Here is an 18265-nt window from a genome sequence, read left to right as displayed (position 1 = left end):
AAAAAAAAAAAAAGACATAGGAAGAAAACAGATGTAGCCATAAAAAAATGTTGGGTTAAATGCTTATTTTTTATCTACCCCCTAGAGAGTATATAATGAATAATTGTTAAGAGGAGATTATTCTCAAAGCAGTTAAGATTTAGAAATTACATATATATATATATATATATATGTTCTCTGTAGCAAAAGTGAAGCATATACAAGCATCCTGACTGTCAAAATTATGATTCAAGTTGGAAGGCAGGTCAAAAGAAAAATAAAGACATTTTATCTCATGCAGAATTTCTAATAGTTGATTAGTTAAATTAAATTATGGGTTAATATAGGCATACCTTCAAAAGATGAACCAATAATCCATAAATAGCAAAATTAGTATAAAAGTTATGCACATTTACTCACTTGCTAAAACTAGCTAACACTAGTTGGAAAAGACAAATACATTTTATACTCATGGGGCTATGTATTATAAAACATGAAGTGAAAAGTAACTTTAACTAAGTAGGGCTCTCCCTGTTGGTGCAACTGGTTAGGGCACAGCACTGCAAACAAGCCACAGCTTCCTAGATAACAGGCCTGGAGGTGATCCACATGAGGAGGCAGGCCTCTCCAGACCTCTCCTGACCTGCCCGCTGCTCCCCTCAGCAGCGCACTTCCTCGATCTGCCTGTTCTGCTTCCCACTCTGTCTCTGGTGAAGCCTCTCACAGCCCCTGCCCCTCCGCAGTGGGTGGGTCAGGAGAGGTTTGCCACGTCACGTGGATCATCTCCAGGCCTGGGATTGAACTTGCACTGAAGTGGCTGCGACTAGCTTGCAGTGCTGCGTCCTAACCTGTTGCACCACCAGGGAGGGCCAAATAAATAATCTTTAAAAAAAAAAAGTAACTAAGCACTTATAAATGTTTTCATTGGATTTTATTTTTCAGTAAAAGACGCTGAATTCGAAAATATTTTTAATGATTATGTGTTCAATACATCTAATTAGAAAGTTTGTTTTTCTTTTATATATGAATCCAATTTTATCATTTCCCAAATGCTTGATGTGTTAAAACAAATCCACATTAGCTCCATTATTTTTAAATGTCATTATAACTAAATGTCCATATATGGGTGGAGGTTATTTCTATCTTCTTTCTTTTCCACTGGTCTCTTTTCTCATACACAAATATTGTACTGTCATAATTACACAAGCTATAAAGTATGCTGGTATCTGGGGCTAGACTCTCACGTTGCTTCACCCTGTCTTCCTTCCCCATATCCCTGGCTATTTTTACTTATATTTTTCCATATAATCATAAATATGAACTTTTCTACTAAAAAAAAAATTACTTTGATAATAGTCCTTATAAATGTATGGTGTGCAAATATTTTTTTCCCATCTAAAGTTTCTCTTCATTTGGTTGCTGTCTCTTACTATACAGAAGCTTTTCATTTGATGAGCTTCCAGCTATTTATTTATATATTTTAACTAAGGTAACCCTGGTTTACAATACTGTATATAATTCAGAGGTATAGGTTCACATATCTTCTGATGTATGTTACCAATCATATCCATCACCTAGGAAACTGTAGTTCCCCCATCACAGAAGATCAGGAGACTCTTTCCCTTGTGTCTCCCCCACCCCTCACCTCACTCCCATTCATAACCTCAAATCTACAATCAGATTCTAGAGTTCTGTCTGCCCCATTGTTTTTGTTTTCTATTTGTCTTTCGCTTTCAGACTTATTTCATTTTGTATGACCCCCTCAGTCCCTCACATGTTGAGAAAAAAGGTATTTTTTTTATCTGCAGTGAAGTAGTAGTACATCGCATATATATTCACATATATATTTATATACACTACATCTACTCATCCGTTGTTTGGCCCTTAGGTTGTTTCCATAAATTGGCAGTAGAAAATAGTATGGTAGGGGCTCTCCCTGGTGGTGCAGTGAGATAGCTTGACAGCACTATGAAGCTATCTGCAGCCACTGCAGCATCCCAGCCAGGGAGGTGCCCACACGGCACAGCAGACCTCTCCTGTCTCACCTGCTGTTGCCCTCAGCAACATCATCAATCTGCTTGTTCTGCTCCCCACTGTTTTTGATGAATCCTCTCACTGCCCCTGCACTTCTGGCCTGTACTCCAGTTCTGTATGCATAAATAAATAAATCTTTTGAAAAAATAGTACTGTAATCATTATAAGAGTATAAATACTTTGGAATTTGTGTGTGTGTGTGTGTGTGTGTGTTTTCAGGTAGATATCTAGTTGTCAAACTGCTGTATTACATGGTAGATACATTTTTAAGATTTTGAGAAACCTCTATATTGCTTTCCAAAGCATGTGGGTCAGTATACTGAACCATCAATAATGTACGAGGACTTCTTTTTCTCCACAGCCTTACCAACAGTTGTCGTTTCTGATCTTTTTGATATGAGCCAGTCTCACAGATATGAGGTAGTATTTCATTGTGGTTTGGATTTGCATTTCCCTAATAAGAGCTGATGAGCACTTTTTCATGTGCCTGTTGGTCATCCATGTCTTCATTGGAGACGTGTCTATTTAGTTCTTCTGCCTATTCTTTGGTTGGGTTATTTTCTTTTTGTAAGTTATATAAGTTCTTTGTAGGTCTTAGACATTAGCCACTTGTCAGATGTGTGGAGTATAAATATCTCCTTCAATCAACAGGGTCTTTTTGTTTTAGTGATGGCATCTTTTGCTGTGCAGAAGCCTTTTAGTTTGATGTAGTTCCATTTGTTTATTTTTGCTTTTCTTTCTCTTACCATTGGTATCCAATATCGTGCTGTGTTCTGACTTTATTTTCTTCCGTGTATGTTTTGAGTTCATGTCTTACATTCAAGTCTTTAATCCATTTTGAGTTAATTTTTATATATAGTGTGAGATAGTGATCTAGATTTTTTTTTGCTTTAAATTTAGCCCAATACCATTTCTAGTTAAGACTTTCTTTTTTCCACTGTTTCTCTATTTTTCAGAAAGATATTAATGGTTTTTTAATTTGATGTATATTTTTGAGTTTTTTTTAATCAAAATTGTCACATATATGTGAACTACAGAGAAAGAGAACAGGAGACAGATAAAACCAAACCAAAAACCCTAGAAGTCTGACTGTACAATTGAGGCTCCAAAAGAGAGGGTGAAGAGGGAGTGGAACAAAGTGGGAAGGTACCAATGGACTATGGTGGAGAGCTTACAGGGTAGTGGTAGTGGCTGAGGTATGGTAATATAAACCTGATAATTGTGCCTATACCTCTGAATCATTTGCAGTGATATAAACCAGTGTTACCTTATTAAGAAAAAAATTCTGCTATCCATTGAACACTGCTATCGTTTATTCTTTCAAAAAGTCAAAAAGTAAATTTATCCAGTTACATACTGACACTAAACTAAATTAACCCTCACTTTAAGAAAATATCCTTAATAGGGATGCCCTGGTGGAACAACAGATTAGGATGCAGCACAACAAGCTAACCGTAACTGCTTTAGTGCAAATTCAATTCCCAGCCCCGAAGGTGATCCACATGACTCAGCAGACCTCTGTCTTGCCCCTTGCTCCCCTCAGCAGTGCACTGTGTCGATCTACCTGTTTTGCTCCCCCGCTCTGTTTCCAGTGAACCCTCTCACCATCCCTGCCCTCTGGCCTGTACCCCAGATCTGTATGCATAAATAATTTTTTTTAATCCTGTAATAATCTATAACCATTACATCTTTTTCAGACAATTAAATCTGACATTCAAGACTCCTGCAAGTATACTTACCTTCTTACTCTGCCTAGGAAACCTAGCAACAGTAGGAATTTACACTGAAGGGAGACTTATTAGGGAATTACCAGATGTGATTTATTTTTTTGTGACAAAGGTAACAAAAGTGAAGCACCTGTAGCTTTTCCATAAGTGTGCTAGAAATGTTCTTAAGTTCTCAGATTGTCATTCACACAAAAGAGACAGTTAATATGAAGTTTCTTTATGTTAGACCATAATTATGTCACGGGCTTGGAAATAACATAAAAAACCTCTAAAACAAGAGGAAAGACCCCTTGCTACTTATAAATGCCTATATTAAAAGCTAGAGTCCCTTTAAGTTAGAGATTTAAGGAAAGAGGTAATCATACAGTAGTGTTAATGCAGACTCGGAGAAGGAGGCTATATGATTGTAAGGTAGTCTCACAGGAGGGAATAAGACCTACATTGGTAGCAGTTCAAGGCTACTTAAATTCCATAGGACCATTTCTACATCTGTTATACAGGTTGTAAAAATTCAATCATCCAGAACCACGCTTGCATTGCCATGTATATATCTTTTGTTTTAAGTAAATGCTTAGGATAAAGCAATTTGCTATCATTAAAAACAAGCAGAACCTAATTTTGTAATTCACTCTTTCCTGAGGATCTTAAGCTCTGACATTTTAATATATGAGTTCTTGCTATACAAAAGTCAAGTTCTCAGTTAAGCATTTTCCATTTCATAAATCTATAAACCTGGTTCTGGAAATAACACTTCTCATCATAAAGGTTAAGGATAATCTACATTATATTACCAAGAAAAGAATAAAGTTCACTCACTCTATGAAAAAGTGAACTTAAAAATTTAGCTTCATTAAAATTAGTTAACTCAATAAAAAAAAATACAATGGCAGAATAACTGAAATTTTACAAGTTACAGGTTATAGAAGAAGTCATATAAACTGCTGCTATATGCATACACCGATACTCAGGAAGTTGCTACAAATTAGACTATAACAATAAAACCATGACTTTTCAAAAACAACCAAAAATTCTGCATATCCCTAGTGTTTGGTCTCAAATGGCATTTTGTGGATTATCGATTCCAAGTTAGATCTGATAATCTAAGCAAAATAGAAGTCATGCCTTCTATTGTACTCACTGAATCTCAAGCAAACGCCATCTTTGTACTTTAAACTTCCAATATATCTTTCCTGCAGCTTTCTGATTATAATTAGTATACCTGATTTTTATACAAGGTTTCCTTCAAGCTTGTGAGAGCATGAATACGAACATCTACATTTTCATGCTGAATTGCTTTCATGGACAGCTGAAGAGTTATCTGAAGATCTGTAGTCTCAGAGGTCTCCTATATAAGAGGAACAGATATATCTTATTAACCACTTTAGGAATCATTTCAAAAGACCTGGATTCTCAGTAACTTTAACGTAAAACAGTTAAACTCTACATCAATTAAGAGTAATTTTAAAAAGATAAATTTTTACCTCTTCCATTTTATAGTATTTGTCACTGTCAGTAATTCTCAGGAAAAGAATTTCATTCTAAAATCTTTAGATCTAGAGAAAAATTTTATCTGAACTAAATAGTTTTTTATATAAAAGAAATGCACACCAAAGTAGAAATTTCCCTTACTGACAACATGCTACCTAGAAGTCCTGAACTGGATATGATGGCATATCCAGTAAAAGCGGAAATAAAGTCTTCAAAACCAATCTTAAGGTCTGTAGTAAATACCTCTGCTATTTTGCCCTAAAATTCTATGGAATCACCATTAATATATTATTAATTCCAGAGTTCACAGAACTTCAAAATGATGAAGTTACAGATCATCCTTCTTCAAAAGAAACCAGTCAGAAATGACATTTTACACCATGGTTAGCAGTACAACATAAATAGGATCCTCCCTAGTTTTTTTTTTTTTTTACTCAGGGTATGCAGCTGTTATAGTTTCTGATCTGGGGAACTATAAGGACATAGTGACCTGGGTACTGAAGGCATGAGAAATATATTCTTTGTTTTCTGCGCCAGCACAAGTTATGTCTTTGATCTAAATGCTACAACTTACTTCTAAAAAGAATAGATTCATGAAAAGATTACCTAGTTACCAAGAACTAGGCATCAGAATGATTATCTCCAGACAGGGTTCAAAGGAATGTCCAGTCAATGTATTGGAACTTAGAAAAAATTTTACATCAAGCCTTTCTTAAACCATATAAATAAAATAATACCTTTCTGTATTCTTGTAGAACTGCTTTTATCTTTTTTAATTCTGGATGATCAGGCAAAAAATATATTTCATGAAGAAAATCTTGCACAGCATCCCTAATAGTTGGAAGAAAAAGACAATGGCTATCATAAAAATATTAAGTGGAGACTGAACTAAGACTAATTTTAGTCATGCTTTAAAGTGCTCACTGATTGGCAAAACATTTTTTTTATTTTCTAAGAACTCAGCTAATTAATAGTGGTAAATAACCTAAAAAAAAAAAAATCACTTGCTCTGTTATGATGGTGGCCCTGAATAAGCTTATACTTTTGATATACTTGGAATACTTCTGCAATTTGGGTCAGCTAGGTTACTTACGTTAACAAAGTACATAAGAGAGAAGAAACATAATTACACTTGAAGGAGTGTATTTGAAAGACTAGTAAATGAAATATGATTTCAATTAAGTAAGAAAGCAGTTAAATAAACCTCCCAACCTTTGTCATGCCATTCAATTGTCTCTTTTTTTTAATTAATTTATTTATTTATACAGAACTGGGATACTGGCCAGAGATGCGGGAGCAGTGAGAAGATTCACCAGAGGCAAAGCGGGGAGCAGAACAGGCAAATGTATGAAGTACACTGCAGTGGGCGGGTCAAGAGAGGTCTGCCACACCATGTGGGTCACCTCCCTGGTGGGGGATCGAAATTGCTACAGGGAGCTAATGGTGCTGTGCTTTAATCCATTATGCCACCAGAAAGGGCCCTCAACTGTTTTTTATGTGTGAGGAAAGGTAAATTTAGCCTCATTGCTTTCAAAATTGATGTGCTATAATTTTGAATTAATGACCTACTAATTAATGAGTTCTAAATATAATCATAATGGAAAAAAATGTCACAAATGAAATACCATCAGTCCAGTATGTACTAATTTAAAGCATGTCAATTACTTTTGTTTACCAATAGGCTTTAAATTAAAAAGAATGTGAACAGTTCCCAATTACCAACCCCTGACACACAAATAAACAGTAATTAAAAGCTGTTATCTGTTTTAATCTTATCAGATATAAGAAATACCTGTTTTCAATTATGAGGTAGTGAAATATAGCTGCAGTTTCTTTAGGCTGGATGTGTATAAGAGGCAACAAAGCTACTATTACATGGCTGAGAAGGGAGCCTAGATAAGCGTGATCCAGACAACGAACAAAGCAGTCCCAAGCTCTAAGAACAAAATTAGAAGTTCCATTATTTTTATTATTTGTAAATCTCCATTAATCCATTATTAGCTGAACAAAGATATACACCAACAATAAGATTATACAAGGCAATCATTAAAGATGGCACTATGTCTTGAAATAGGGTGATCTCTATATTAAGCCAAAAAACCAAGTTCTATTATTTTTATTATTTGTAAATCTCCATCAATCCATTATTAGCTGAACAAAGATATACACCAACAATAAGATTATACAAGGCAAAAAATAGCACTGTGTCTTGAAATAGGGTGATCTCTATATTAAGCCAAAAGAACAAGGTGAAAAACAGTAATTACGTCCTATCCATTAGATACATCTGCGTTAATTACAATACTGTTGTTTTATTTTTTTAAATATATTCATTACATCATCCTTCACTGTTGTCCAACGTGTGATTTCCCCCATGAAATTCCCACCACCACTTTACCTGTGCACCATTACCACAGTCCCTTCAACACTGTTGTTTTCTTTACAACCTTCCAAGATGGAGGTGGATACAGTAAATAAGATTACCAGTGCCAATAACAGGTGGAGTTAGGCTATGGGTATGCAGGGATCTATTACAATACCCATTTCCCAGTATATTAATATAGAGTCCATAGTAAGGTATTTTAAAAGAAGTAAATTCATGCTCTTTTCAATATAAATAGGTTTTCTATCTTAACTGTTTACAGTTTGAACCCATTTCAGCTCAGAGATAAGAATTCAAGTTAATGCTACTGGAAAATTCAAAAAATCTCACTGACTTAGGCAATCATATACCTGCAGCACAATTCAGGAAAATCATCCTTGAATCTAAGGCCAGTTCTCAACGTGGTCATCATCTTCACCCTCACAGAACTGACATGTTTGGGTCCCATCAATTTCATTAAAGACATCAAACTGTTCAGTGCCTATAGAAAAAGTAGTACTTTAAAATAAAATTTAAAAACGAGCTGGCTGAAACAGATGAGGTCTAAAGACAAGACCTGCCCTACTATAAGAATACTATTTTCTGTCAACATAAAGTCTAATAAATACTCATAAGTTCATTCTGTCCATTTTCTTATGTAGGAATAATGAATGTGAAAAATACAAGGTGAGCTGTTTTCTTTTTCCCCTTGAAGATGATCTGTGACTTTGGTACTGGATAGTCCTTCGAAATAGTAACTTTCAAATTCATTGAAAATGCCTTTTAAATTTTCTTCAAATGTATTTCCAACCGCAATGTATTATACACATATTTCTTCTAATGATATTAAATCAAGTACAATTTTAATAAAACAAACAATAACACTCATACTTTATTCTCTGTGTGAAACACAGAATTAAGACTTTTACAAAAAGTTATAGATTCTAATAAAAGGGTAAAGAAACTATTCAACCAAGCTTAAGAATGTGCCAAGACAGGCATGTTCTTTATGGTTTAAATTTAAAACTCCAGTTTCTTTTATTTGAGATTATTCTCTCACTGGGGATAACAATAAGAAAGATACCACAAAGAATCAGATTTACCAAGTGACACCAAAAGAACAAGTATTAGTTGCTGAAATTTGTAGAGCTTAATATTGTATCATGCATTTTTAGCTCTTTAAGGTTATTTAAGGGGCATATAAATTGAAATAAAGACATTCAATCATGGAGTTTTACTGCACTTCTACTGATGGCAGAGGAAGAAAGAAAAAGGGAAAATTAATCATTATTTAGAATTCTACCCCAATCTATAGAGAAACTTTTCTAGTGGTAACCAGTTGGTAATCATAATGACACTTCACTACACCAAATGCATTTAAAGAAAAACTGACAAATATTGAAGTTACTTTGGTTTCTATAATTTAAAATAGCACATCTGTTTGCAATATCAAGGATTGCTGCTGTCTTTTTTCCCATAAGGTAGATATTGTAACACCAATAAGGGTATCGGTGCCATTACCTGGCACTTAAGTACAGAATGAATTCAAGGAACTTTAAGTTAAGATTAACTGATTGTGTCTAAAATCAAGTTATTTCCGTGGTTACACTTTTAACTGCAGAGGCAACAAATTCCTATAAGCCAGTTGTGTTATTTGTCTGTAAATGCTGTAATTTCTCACCAAAAGTTTACACAAACTGTTCAGGGATACAGAATATTATGTTTGATGATTTCTTATCTTTGAACATTCATAGCTAAAATCAGAAGACACACCTCCTGCATATTCTATATTAACTCTATTCTAGTACCTACCATTTTCTTATCTTCAATGCCAACACTGGAGCTCAGTAACTGCATGTTAAAAAAAGCCAAAATGCCCAACAACTTGGGTTGCAAATAGTCAGCCTAAAGAGGAAAAACACACACAAACATATTATTGAAGTTTTATAAGATCAAATTTCATAAGCCAACATTTATTTAAATTATATCATTTCTATTTTATCTAACATTGGAATATTGGGAAAAGTTGGTGAATTTTCTCCTAAATCATACATTTTCACTTGTAGTATTCAAAAATTAGTGAAACTGATTTATAATCACCATGAAAAATATAATTAAGCAGTACTATACAATAAAAAAAACAAACTTTTAATTAGAGTGATCTGAGGTAGGATCCTCATGTATTAAATACTTAAAGTATATAGTACAGTATTAAATACATTTAAGTTGTACTGGAAATGTCAGTACTCTGCAAAGAATACACCTCTTTCAAAATCTTTACATATAGGCAAGAAAAAGGGCAAGAAAAAAAAGTTGGGGAGGAGTAGCAATTAAAAGTATTTTCCAGGCCCTCCCTGGTGGCACAGCAAGTTAAAGCACAGCACTAAGAAGCTAAAGCCACTTCAGCATGCGTTTGATCCCCAGCCCCAGAGGTGACCCACATGGTGCGGCAGACCTCCCCTGACCCGCCCACTGCTCCCCTCAGCAGTGTACTTCATCAATCGGCCTGTTCTGCTCCCCACTCTGTCTCCGGTGAAGCCTCTCACCACCCCTGCACCTCTGGCCTATACCCATTTCTGTATGCATAAATAAATAAATCTTTAAAAAAATAATAAAGTATTTTCCAATTGTAAAGGTTAGTTCCATGGCTTGATATTGTTGCTTCTGATTTAGGTACCTTTAGGTTGCATACACTGACAAGGGAAGGAGAGGGACAAGAAGGTGTGTCAGCACTTAGTAAAGTGAAGTTAGGTGTTCAACACATCTCCTTAAATCAGATGTTGGGAAAAACTTTTCTCCTACCAAGCACAGAGAATTGTGTATCTTTCTAGTCTAAAATTACATTTACTGTGCAAACTTCTGATTCGGATTAAGATTCAACTTAAGAGTTAATGAGCCACATTTCACTAATTGCCCATGATTCTTAAATGAAAAGCAGATATAGATGATACACAAATGGTCTAAGTCAACATTCTAATTTCAAAGTTCTTCATTTAGTCAGACACAAATAGTTCATTCATTTACCACTCTCCAAATATTTATTATGCTCACATAGAATTCTGTGTCATACTACTTTACATGGGAGACTAATACAAGCAGGAGCCACAAAATAATTATGTAAATAAAGTTGTAGTAAATGCTATAAGGGAAAAAAAATATATCGTATGCTAGAGCAGAAGTGGGATGAGGGAGTTTAGATCTAAAGAAGATCTAAAAGGAAGGTCTAAAAGGATGAGAAAGACACAGGAGATTATTCCAAGAGAATATCTAATACAAAAGTTCTGAAGTAGGAAGAAGCTTGACATGTTTAATACAAACAAATGAAATAATGCTTATGCATAGGGAGGAGGGAATAAGAGTTGTACAATGAGTTGGAAAGGTACACAGTCAGTGCAGCCTTACAGATTTTTAAGAACAATGAAAATCATAGAGAGAACATAAAAACACATGACCTGTTTAAGTTGTAAGACGAGTGCTTTGAATACTGTCTAAATTTTGAATATAGATATAGAGAAGGAAAAGAAGATAGAGGCTTCTGCAACTGTCTTGAAGAAAGATAGGCACTTATATGTGGATGGTCATAACAAAGATGGAAAGATCTATTTTGGAGGTATACTTGAATAGGATTTGCTGATATTAATTATAAAGATAATGAAAGGCTCATGAATGTTAACCAGGTTTTGATTTGAAAATCTAGGCTGATATAATGACTCCATTCCTGTAAACAGGGAAGGCTAGGAGAGAAAAAGGTTAGGGAGGTAAATGAAGATTGCAATAGACATGTAATATTTGGGTTTGTTTGAGATGTTTGCTTATAAGATAGGCAAGTAGAGATGAAAATAAGAAATCTGGGGGCCCTCCCTAAGTGGCACGGCTAAAGCCACTTAAGTATGAGCTTCATTCCTGGTGACCCACATGGCTCAGCAGACCTCTCCTGACCCGCCTGCTGCTCCCCTCAGCAGTGTACTTCATCAATTGGCCTGTTTTGCTCCCTACTACTCTGTCTCTGGTGAATCCTCTCACCGCCCCTGCATCTCTGGCCTGTACCCCAGTTCTGTATGCATAAATACATCTTAAAAAAAAAGAAGAAGAAAGAAAGAAAATGAGGAATTTGGATAGTGTCTGTCTGCCATGCTTGTATATCCTCAGATCCATTTTCTTCCTTTTCCTGCCCTGGGAAGCTAACTTGATTTCATCACTCAAGATCCTTTTTCAGCTGGTTTCTCACTGAATACAGTTTTAACAAAAAGCACCAACATGGGAACAGAAGGCAGAAAGAAGTGAGCATGGTATTTATATTTCCAGCTCCCTCCAGGTTTGAGGTGGTTCTGCCCATGGCTATATCCCACTCCATATAATCAGAGTTCTCCCCCTCATCCCACACCATGGTTCTACTTCTCAACCAGGATCTGATAATACCATTTCTATTCCTTGCCTAGGACTAACAGAGCATACTTTTTCTGCTGTTCTTAGTCTCTGGATTCTTTAACATGCCTTGCTGTTTTTCCTAACATAGCCCACAAAAATGAAAATAGCCATTGTTTAAATCATTTTCAGTTAAAAATTTGTATGCATACCATCTACCTCCTACTAGAACCTAACCTGTCCAAAGCTCAAGAAAATGCTGAAATAGAATTTCAACTATGAAATCACCAAAATATAAATCATATTAAAGCAAAGTCCAGATGAGACCAGATTTTCTCTCATTTAAGGAAAGAAAGGATACAAAATTCTGAAATAATCTAACATTCAGGGGATAAAGTAGAGGAAAAGTGTCACTAAAACATGAGAGGACAAAACAAAATAAAAAAATATGCTACAAAGGAAGGGATGGTCAGATGTACTAAGTTCTACCAAAAGGCTGAATAAAATAGGAACAGAAAGAGACACCTGGATTTGATAGTGAAAGACTGTTTTTGACCTTGGCAATAGAATTTCAGTTATAATAGTAAGAGCAGATTGAACTAAAGAATAAATGGGATCTTTTCCTCAGGGTATTTTGCTTAAGGTCCTTTCACAGTCTCTTGAAATGAGGATGATTAAAAAAAATAGCATGTCTCCCCAGTTCTGTATGCATAAATAAATAAATCTTTAAAAAAAAATAGCATGTCTAAGGAAATATATATTTTTTCAGGTGAAAAAATAAATAGTAAAATGATTTCAGATACAAATGAAGAAGTGAACAGGGAAAATATATCTGCTATTTTTCTTCAAAACAATAATAAATTTAAAGATATTTAGAAATGATAGTTACTATGTAAAGCTAATAAGAAAGAGATAATTGGGGAAGCTACAAATGTATTCTAATCTAGAGTTAAAAAGCAGCAAATATTAAATTTTCACTAAGTGGTAGGAAAACCATTCAAAAATGCCTGTTTTTCAAGTCCACTATATATTGTTAATACCTTACTGTAACCATGCAACTTAAATCATCAAACTTTTCAAAATAAAATACCCCATGTATATGGAATCTGAAACAACCAAACTTATAAAGACAGAGTCAATGGTGGTTACCAGGGGAGTAGGATAGGATAGATGTTTAAAGGTACAAACTGCAAATTATAGTAAATAAGTTCTAGAAATGTAACAGCACAGTGAACAGAGACAGTGAACAGAGGCAATATTGTATTATAGCTATCAAACCTGCTAAAGACAGTCTGTAATTATTCCACCAATAAAAATTAATTATGTAACATGACAGAGGAAGTGATTATCACAACAGCAGTCATATATTAATGTACCAAATTAACATGCTGTATACAGCCTTAAATTTAGATCATATAATATGTCTAATATATTTCAACTTAGAAAAAGATTATCAATGTTAATTTACTGTTTCAGGATCCAATTCAGAATCTTACATGGCATTTAGTTATAATATCTATTTTTTCTTCCTAATTCAGGTTTAATTCATATAATATAAAAATTTTCATTGTATATTATATTGTTGATTTGTTTTTAGTATACTCACAAAGTTGTGTAGCCATCACTACTAATTCCAGATTGGAATATGAAAACAAATGGGAATAAACAGATAAACTGGAGTGAAAACAAAAATTACAGCAACAATTGCAGAACCATCCAAACAAAGCCCTTGGTATACTGCCTTTGGTAACTTGTATTTCTCACTTAAAAATTAAATAAATGACGGCCCTCCCTGGTGGCGCAGCGGGTTAAAGCACAACACTGAGAAGCTTAAGCCACTTCCTCATGAATTGGATCCCCACCTGTCCCAGAGGTGATCCACATGGCATGGTAAACCTCTCCTGTCCCGCCCGCTGCTCAGCAGTGTACTTTGTCCTTCTGCCTGTTCTGCTCCCCACTCGTGTCTGATAAATCCTCTCACCGCCCCTGCACCTCTGGCCTGCACCCCAGCTCTGTATGCATAAATAAATAAATCTTTAAAAAAAATTAAAAAAATAAAAAATAAATGAATGAGACCTGACATAAAAATATAAATCAATTTTGAAAAATAATATAATTAAAAATTTCTTAACATGTTGCAGGGGGGAGAAGATTACCAATAAAAATAATTAAATTGAATTAAAACAAATTTTTAACTATTTGCAAATTGCAAAAAGCATGTTTTTCCATTTTCATAACTGAGATACAAAAAGGATAAAAACAGAAAAATCCAAACAATATATGCCTTACCATTAGTTCAGGTGATGTGATATCCCTTGGGCCCTGATATGGATCATCACTAGATGCAAATGAGGCAAGTATTGATAAACCATTGAAAACCTGTTGATAGTGTTCTCCAATACGTAGCAATAATTCATTATGTAATCCTTGGAAATCCTGTCTCAACAGGCTCCCCAGTTCAATTTCTGTTTCATTCTAATCCAAAGACACATTGAAAATAATTTATTTTTCTAAAAATACTAAAATTTATTAGAATTATATCTACGGATTTCAACAAAGTATTAAGTAAAACAGGAATGCTAGATCAGGTGAAAATGTTTACTAATGGCATTTGGAAAAGTACTCTAATCTTGTTTTCCTCTGGTAGGTCTCTGATGAGCTATAGATAATAATAAAGAGTAGTGATCAAACTTTATTTTGAAATAAAATTGTAAAAAGGAAGTCCTAGCCTTCTATAGGGTCTTATGATATCATCAACTCACTATTCATAATGCATAATCCCTAGGAAAAAATACAGTATACTTCAGAACAGTCTTTCTGGCCACAATGCTAGAATATAAACTCCAATTCTATCACTACTTGTGATGTGACTTTCCTAATCTGACTTCTCTTTGCCTGATTCCTCATTTATAATATGAAAAGCTAGTAGTACCTTTGTCTTATTATGTAACTCAGAGAAGTGAAATAATACATAAAAATTGTTTAGCGCCCTCCCTGGTGGCTCAGCGGGTTAAAGCACAGCACAAAGAAGCTTAAGCCTCTTCCGCATGAGTTCCATCCTTGCCTGCCCCGGAGGTGACCACATGGCGCGGCAGACCTCTCCTGGCCGGCCCACTGCTCCCCTCAGCAGTGGACTTCGTTAATCTGCCTGTTCTGCCCCCCACTCTGTCTCTGGTGAATCCTCTCACTGCCCCTGCAACTCTGGCCTGTACCCCAGTTCTGTATGAATGAATAAATAAATTTAAAAATTGTTTAGCAAAATTTCTGACAATAAACACTCTCACATTATTCCCATTTCTATAATTCAGATTTTCTTTCTCAAAATGAATAAATATACTCACTATTCAATAACTCTCATGTGGAAAGAGACCTATACTGGTATATTATGACATAAAATAATGGTTAAGTTATGAAACAGTAAAAAAAATAAATTAGCATCCGAATAAATGGTAGAGCATATATGTATATCTGACATGTACTCTGTTCCTATGTAGTTTCATGCTATTTAAAGGCGTCATTGTTATTACAATATCAAAAGAAGCATAAACTGTATTTTAATTTTAAAATTAGCAAGAAACTGGGTCCAACTATAATGAAAGCACTCAGAAACTAAACACTGCTATTAACTACAGTTAACTTACAGCTCCAATCAATTAAAAACTTCTAAAATGAAATAAGCTGAACCTGATCCATGAATGAATGACCATTATATGGTCACAAAAATTACAGGCTAGTTCTATTTAATGTGCTCCTTTAGCTACAGGACAAAATTTATATAATACCATTAGAATTTATATTACTCTAAAATAGGTATGTTACCCCTTCTCCTTCCTACAAGGATTACAACAGCTTTCCTGTAATGCTAATTTAAACAAAAGAGTAAAATACATACAAATATTTAATTACCTTTAGATAATGAAGGGCACGTTGTAATTCATCTTTGGAACAGGAACAGACCAAATGAGAAAATATATATTTGAAGTTATTTATTAGAATCTCCCTACGATTGACATTTAATTGTTTTCCTAAAGTTCGAATGAGAGCAGAAGCGGCAGGGCTTGCTTTGGCAGCAAGGTCAGGTAGCAGAACTTGTAATGTCCTCTGAAAAAGAAATACTACAATTACTAAAAAATACATTTATCCAGGTAGTAAAATATTCACAAGTTATTTGCAAAAATATTCTATAGCACAGTACAATTTTTCAAGCTACATGTAACTTGCATTTGAATTCTGATTTACCATGTACTCATTCAATAAATATTTACTAGCAGATACAGTGTTTCAGGCATGGCAGACAAGGCAATAAAAATATGCAAGATCCAGATGGCACAGAGTTTACATTACATTGAAGGGAAGAGAGATACCAAAAAGAAGCAAAGAAGGTATTCCTCATGGGTACATGATTAAATATACTCATGCCCTGAGGCAGAAGTAACAATCTTAAGGAATTATTTAAGCTAACTTATATTTAAACAATAAGCAAGAGTAGTCATAAATGTAAAATGCTAAGTTTTTTTAATTAAAAAGCTGATGCTACATATTAAAGACACACCATCCCAACAAGCAATAAATCTATTTTAATTTTGGTCTATTTTCTTTAAGATCTTATTCATAAAATAACATACAAAACTTCAGACACAAAATGAGTGGCCTTTTATTTATTCATTCAGAATGTATCCAAGGAATACCTTCTACATGTCGGTCACGACCCTGGGCACTAGAGATGTGACAGTGAGTAAAAGTCAGGCTCTAATCTCAGAGACATTTACACTTAACTTGTGTTAATTCAATGTTAATCTATTAAGAATATTGGAACATTATAAGGTAGTTTCTACAATATTACAACATATTCCTTGGCTTAAATACCAGATGTTTAATTTCTTCTCAGGGTACTATTTGATTTTGCTGCTTACAACATACTGAAATAAACACTGGCTCCCAGTGTAGAAATGCTGAATGAAAAGCTAAGAATATCTTTGTGTCCTTATCATATTTTCTTTTAGGAGTTGAACTATTTACAAGCATTTAAGTTTGTTGAAATGTGACAATATTGTAGGAAAAAAGTTTATATGAATCACTATAATTAACTAAGAGTAATAAGTTTTGCCTTTGGAAAAAGTAAGAAGGTAATTTATCCCAGACATCTTTCAAACATTAGCCCCAATGACTTTATTTTTTTCCTAAAGATTTTTCAAAGGCTTCAGGAAAGTCAAAAACAACCCTCTTTATACTACTCACTCTGTCATGTGAATTCACAGAAGATCAACTATACTACTCATATTGCATACAATTCAACTCCTTAGCTTGTAAGAGGAATATATTATACTCTGTACTAATAATGGAACCAATTAAAGCACTAAACACAGAAGGGCTTACTATCAACCAATCAGTATTAATGTATCAGAACAGCTAATCATACAGAACGACTCATATCAACATGAGCTTCACTTTTCTATCATAATAAAATCATATAAAAGTCAAAAGAAAACATGTAATTTGATCATCTAGGTCCTATATGTTGCTTAATATGCATGCCATACTTTCTTCAAAGAAAAAAATATTGAATGGAATATGCAAGATATTAAATTGAAAACCTCACTTAAATAACCTTTACTTTGCAACTTACAGTAAGGAAACGATTAAGATCAGGAAAGTCAAAAACATTGGCAATTTCAGACAAGGTATTTAAAGCCATTTCTCTGTGGTGAGCCACATCTTGCTTTCGCATCTCTGCATTCTGGCACGGAGTGTTAGGAAGTGCTGTCATCTGACTGGAGTGAAGGGATTCCACCAAAAACTAGAGCAAAACAATGTGTTAATTTTCACACATGAAGAAAATTTAACTGGTATTTTTTTAAGCTAACATATAATTCTACAGTATACTAAATAAGTTACTTGAATCATCTTTTTATGTTTATTACATTATTGAGGTGAATTATGTCATAATCTCCTTTTTGCAGATTCAGCAATTAAGTTTAGTTAAGGAACCTAAATATTTTGCTAAGGACTACACCTCCAACACACGTCAAGCTCAGTATTTTAACACAGCCTAACTTTCCAGCTATGAATAGTCACCCTTTTTAAAATGCCTTATCTATAATACCAAAGCATCATGGAGTTTATCATCACTAAAAAGATTAAGAAATGAAAGGCGTCTCTTAATTGATTAATAATAGAGTATAAATAAATCTTATAGGGTGGTTTCTCCCATTATTCACTTATAATCTACATCTTCAGACTAAGATGCTAAAATGTAAATTTAGAAGATTTATGTTCTCTTAAATATATTTTTAAAAAAATACATCTTTCA

The 18265-nt window shown here is 34.2% G+C and overlaps 1 protein-coding gene across 1 annotated transcript in view; it reads right to left on the bottom strand.

The window, feature by feature from the left end:
- Window positions 1–18265, bottom strand: part of ATR (ATR serine/threonine kinase) — a 103083-nt gene that overhangs the window by 61472 nt on the left and 23346 nt on the right. The window contains exons 14-21 of the mRNA XM_004682438.2: window positions 17582–17752; window positions 15862–16056; window positions 14245–14430; window positions 9403–9495; window positions 7962–8092; window positions 7021–7164; window positions 5966–6059; window positions 4960–5085 (exon numbers count right to left, since the gene is read on the bottom strand). Coding sequence (XP_004682495.1) covers window positions 4960–5085; window positions 5966–6059; window positions 7021–7164; window positions 7962–8092; window positions 9403–9495; window positions 14245–14430; window positions 15862–16056; window positions 17582–17752 — 1140 coding nt within the window. The remainder of the gene's footprint in view (window positions 1–4959; window positions 5086–5965; window positions 6060–7020; window positions 7165–7961; window positions 8093–9402; window positions 9496–14244; window positions 14431–15861; window positions 16057–17581; window positions 17753–18265) is intronic.

Source organism: Condylura cristata, unplaced genomic scaffold (genome assembly GCF_000260355.1).
Source record: "Condylura cristata isolate star-nosed mole 26May11 unplaced genomic scaffold, ConCri1.0 scaffold00014, whole genome shotgun sequence".
Taxonomy (NCBI): Eukaryota; Metazoa; Chordata; class Mammalia; order Eulipotyphla; family Talpidae; genus Condylura; species Condylura cristata.
The sequence above is the reverse complement of the archived record's forward strand: the minus strand, read 5'-3'. Positions and strand labels throughout refer to the sequence as shown.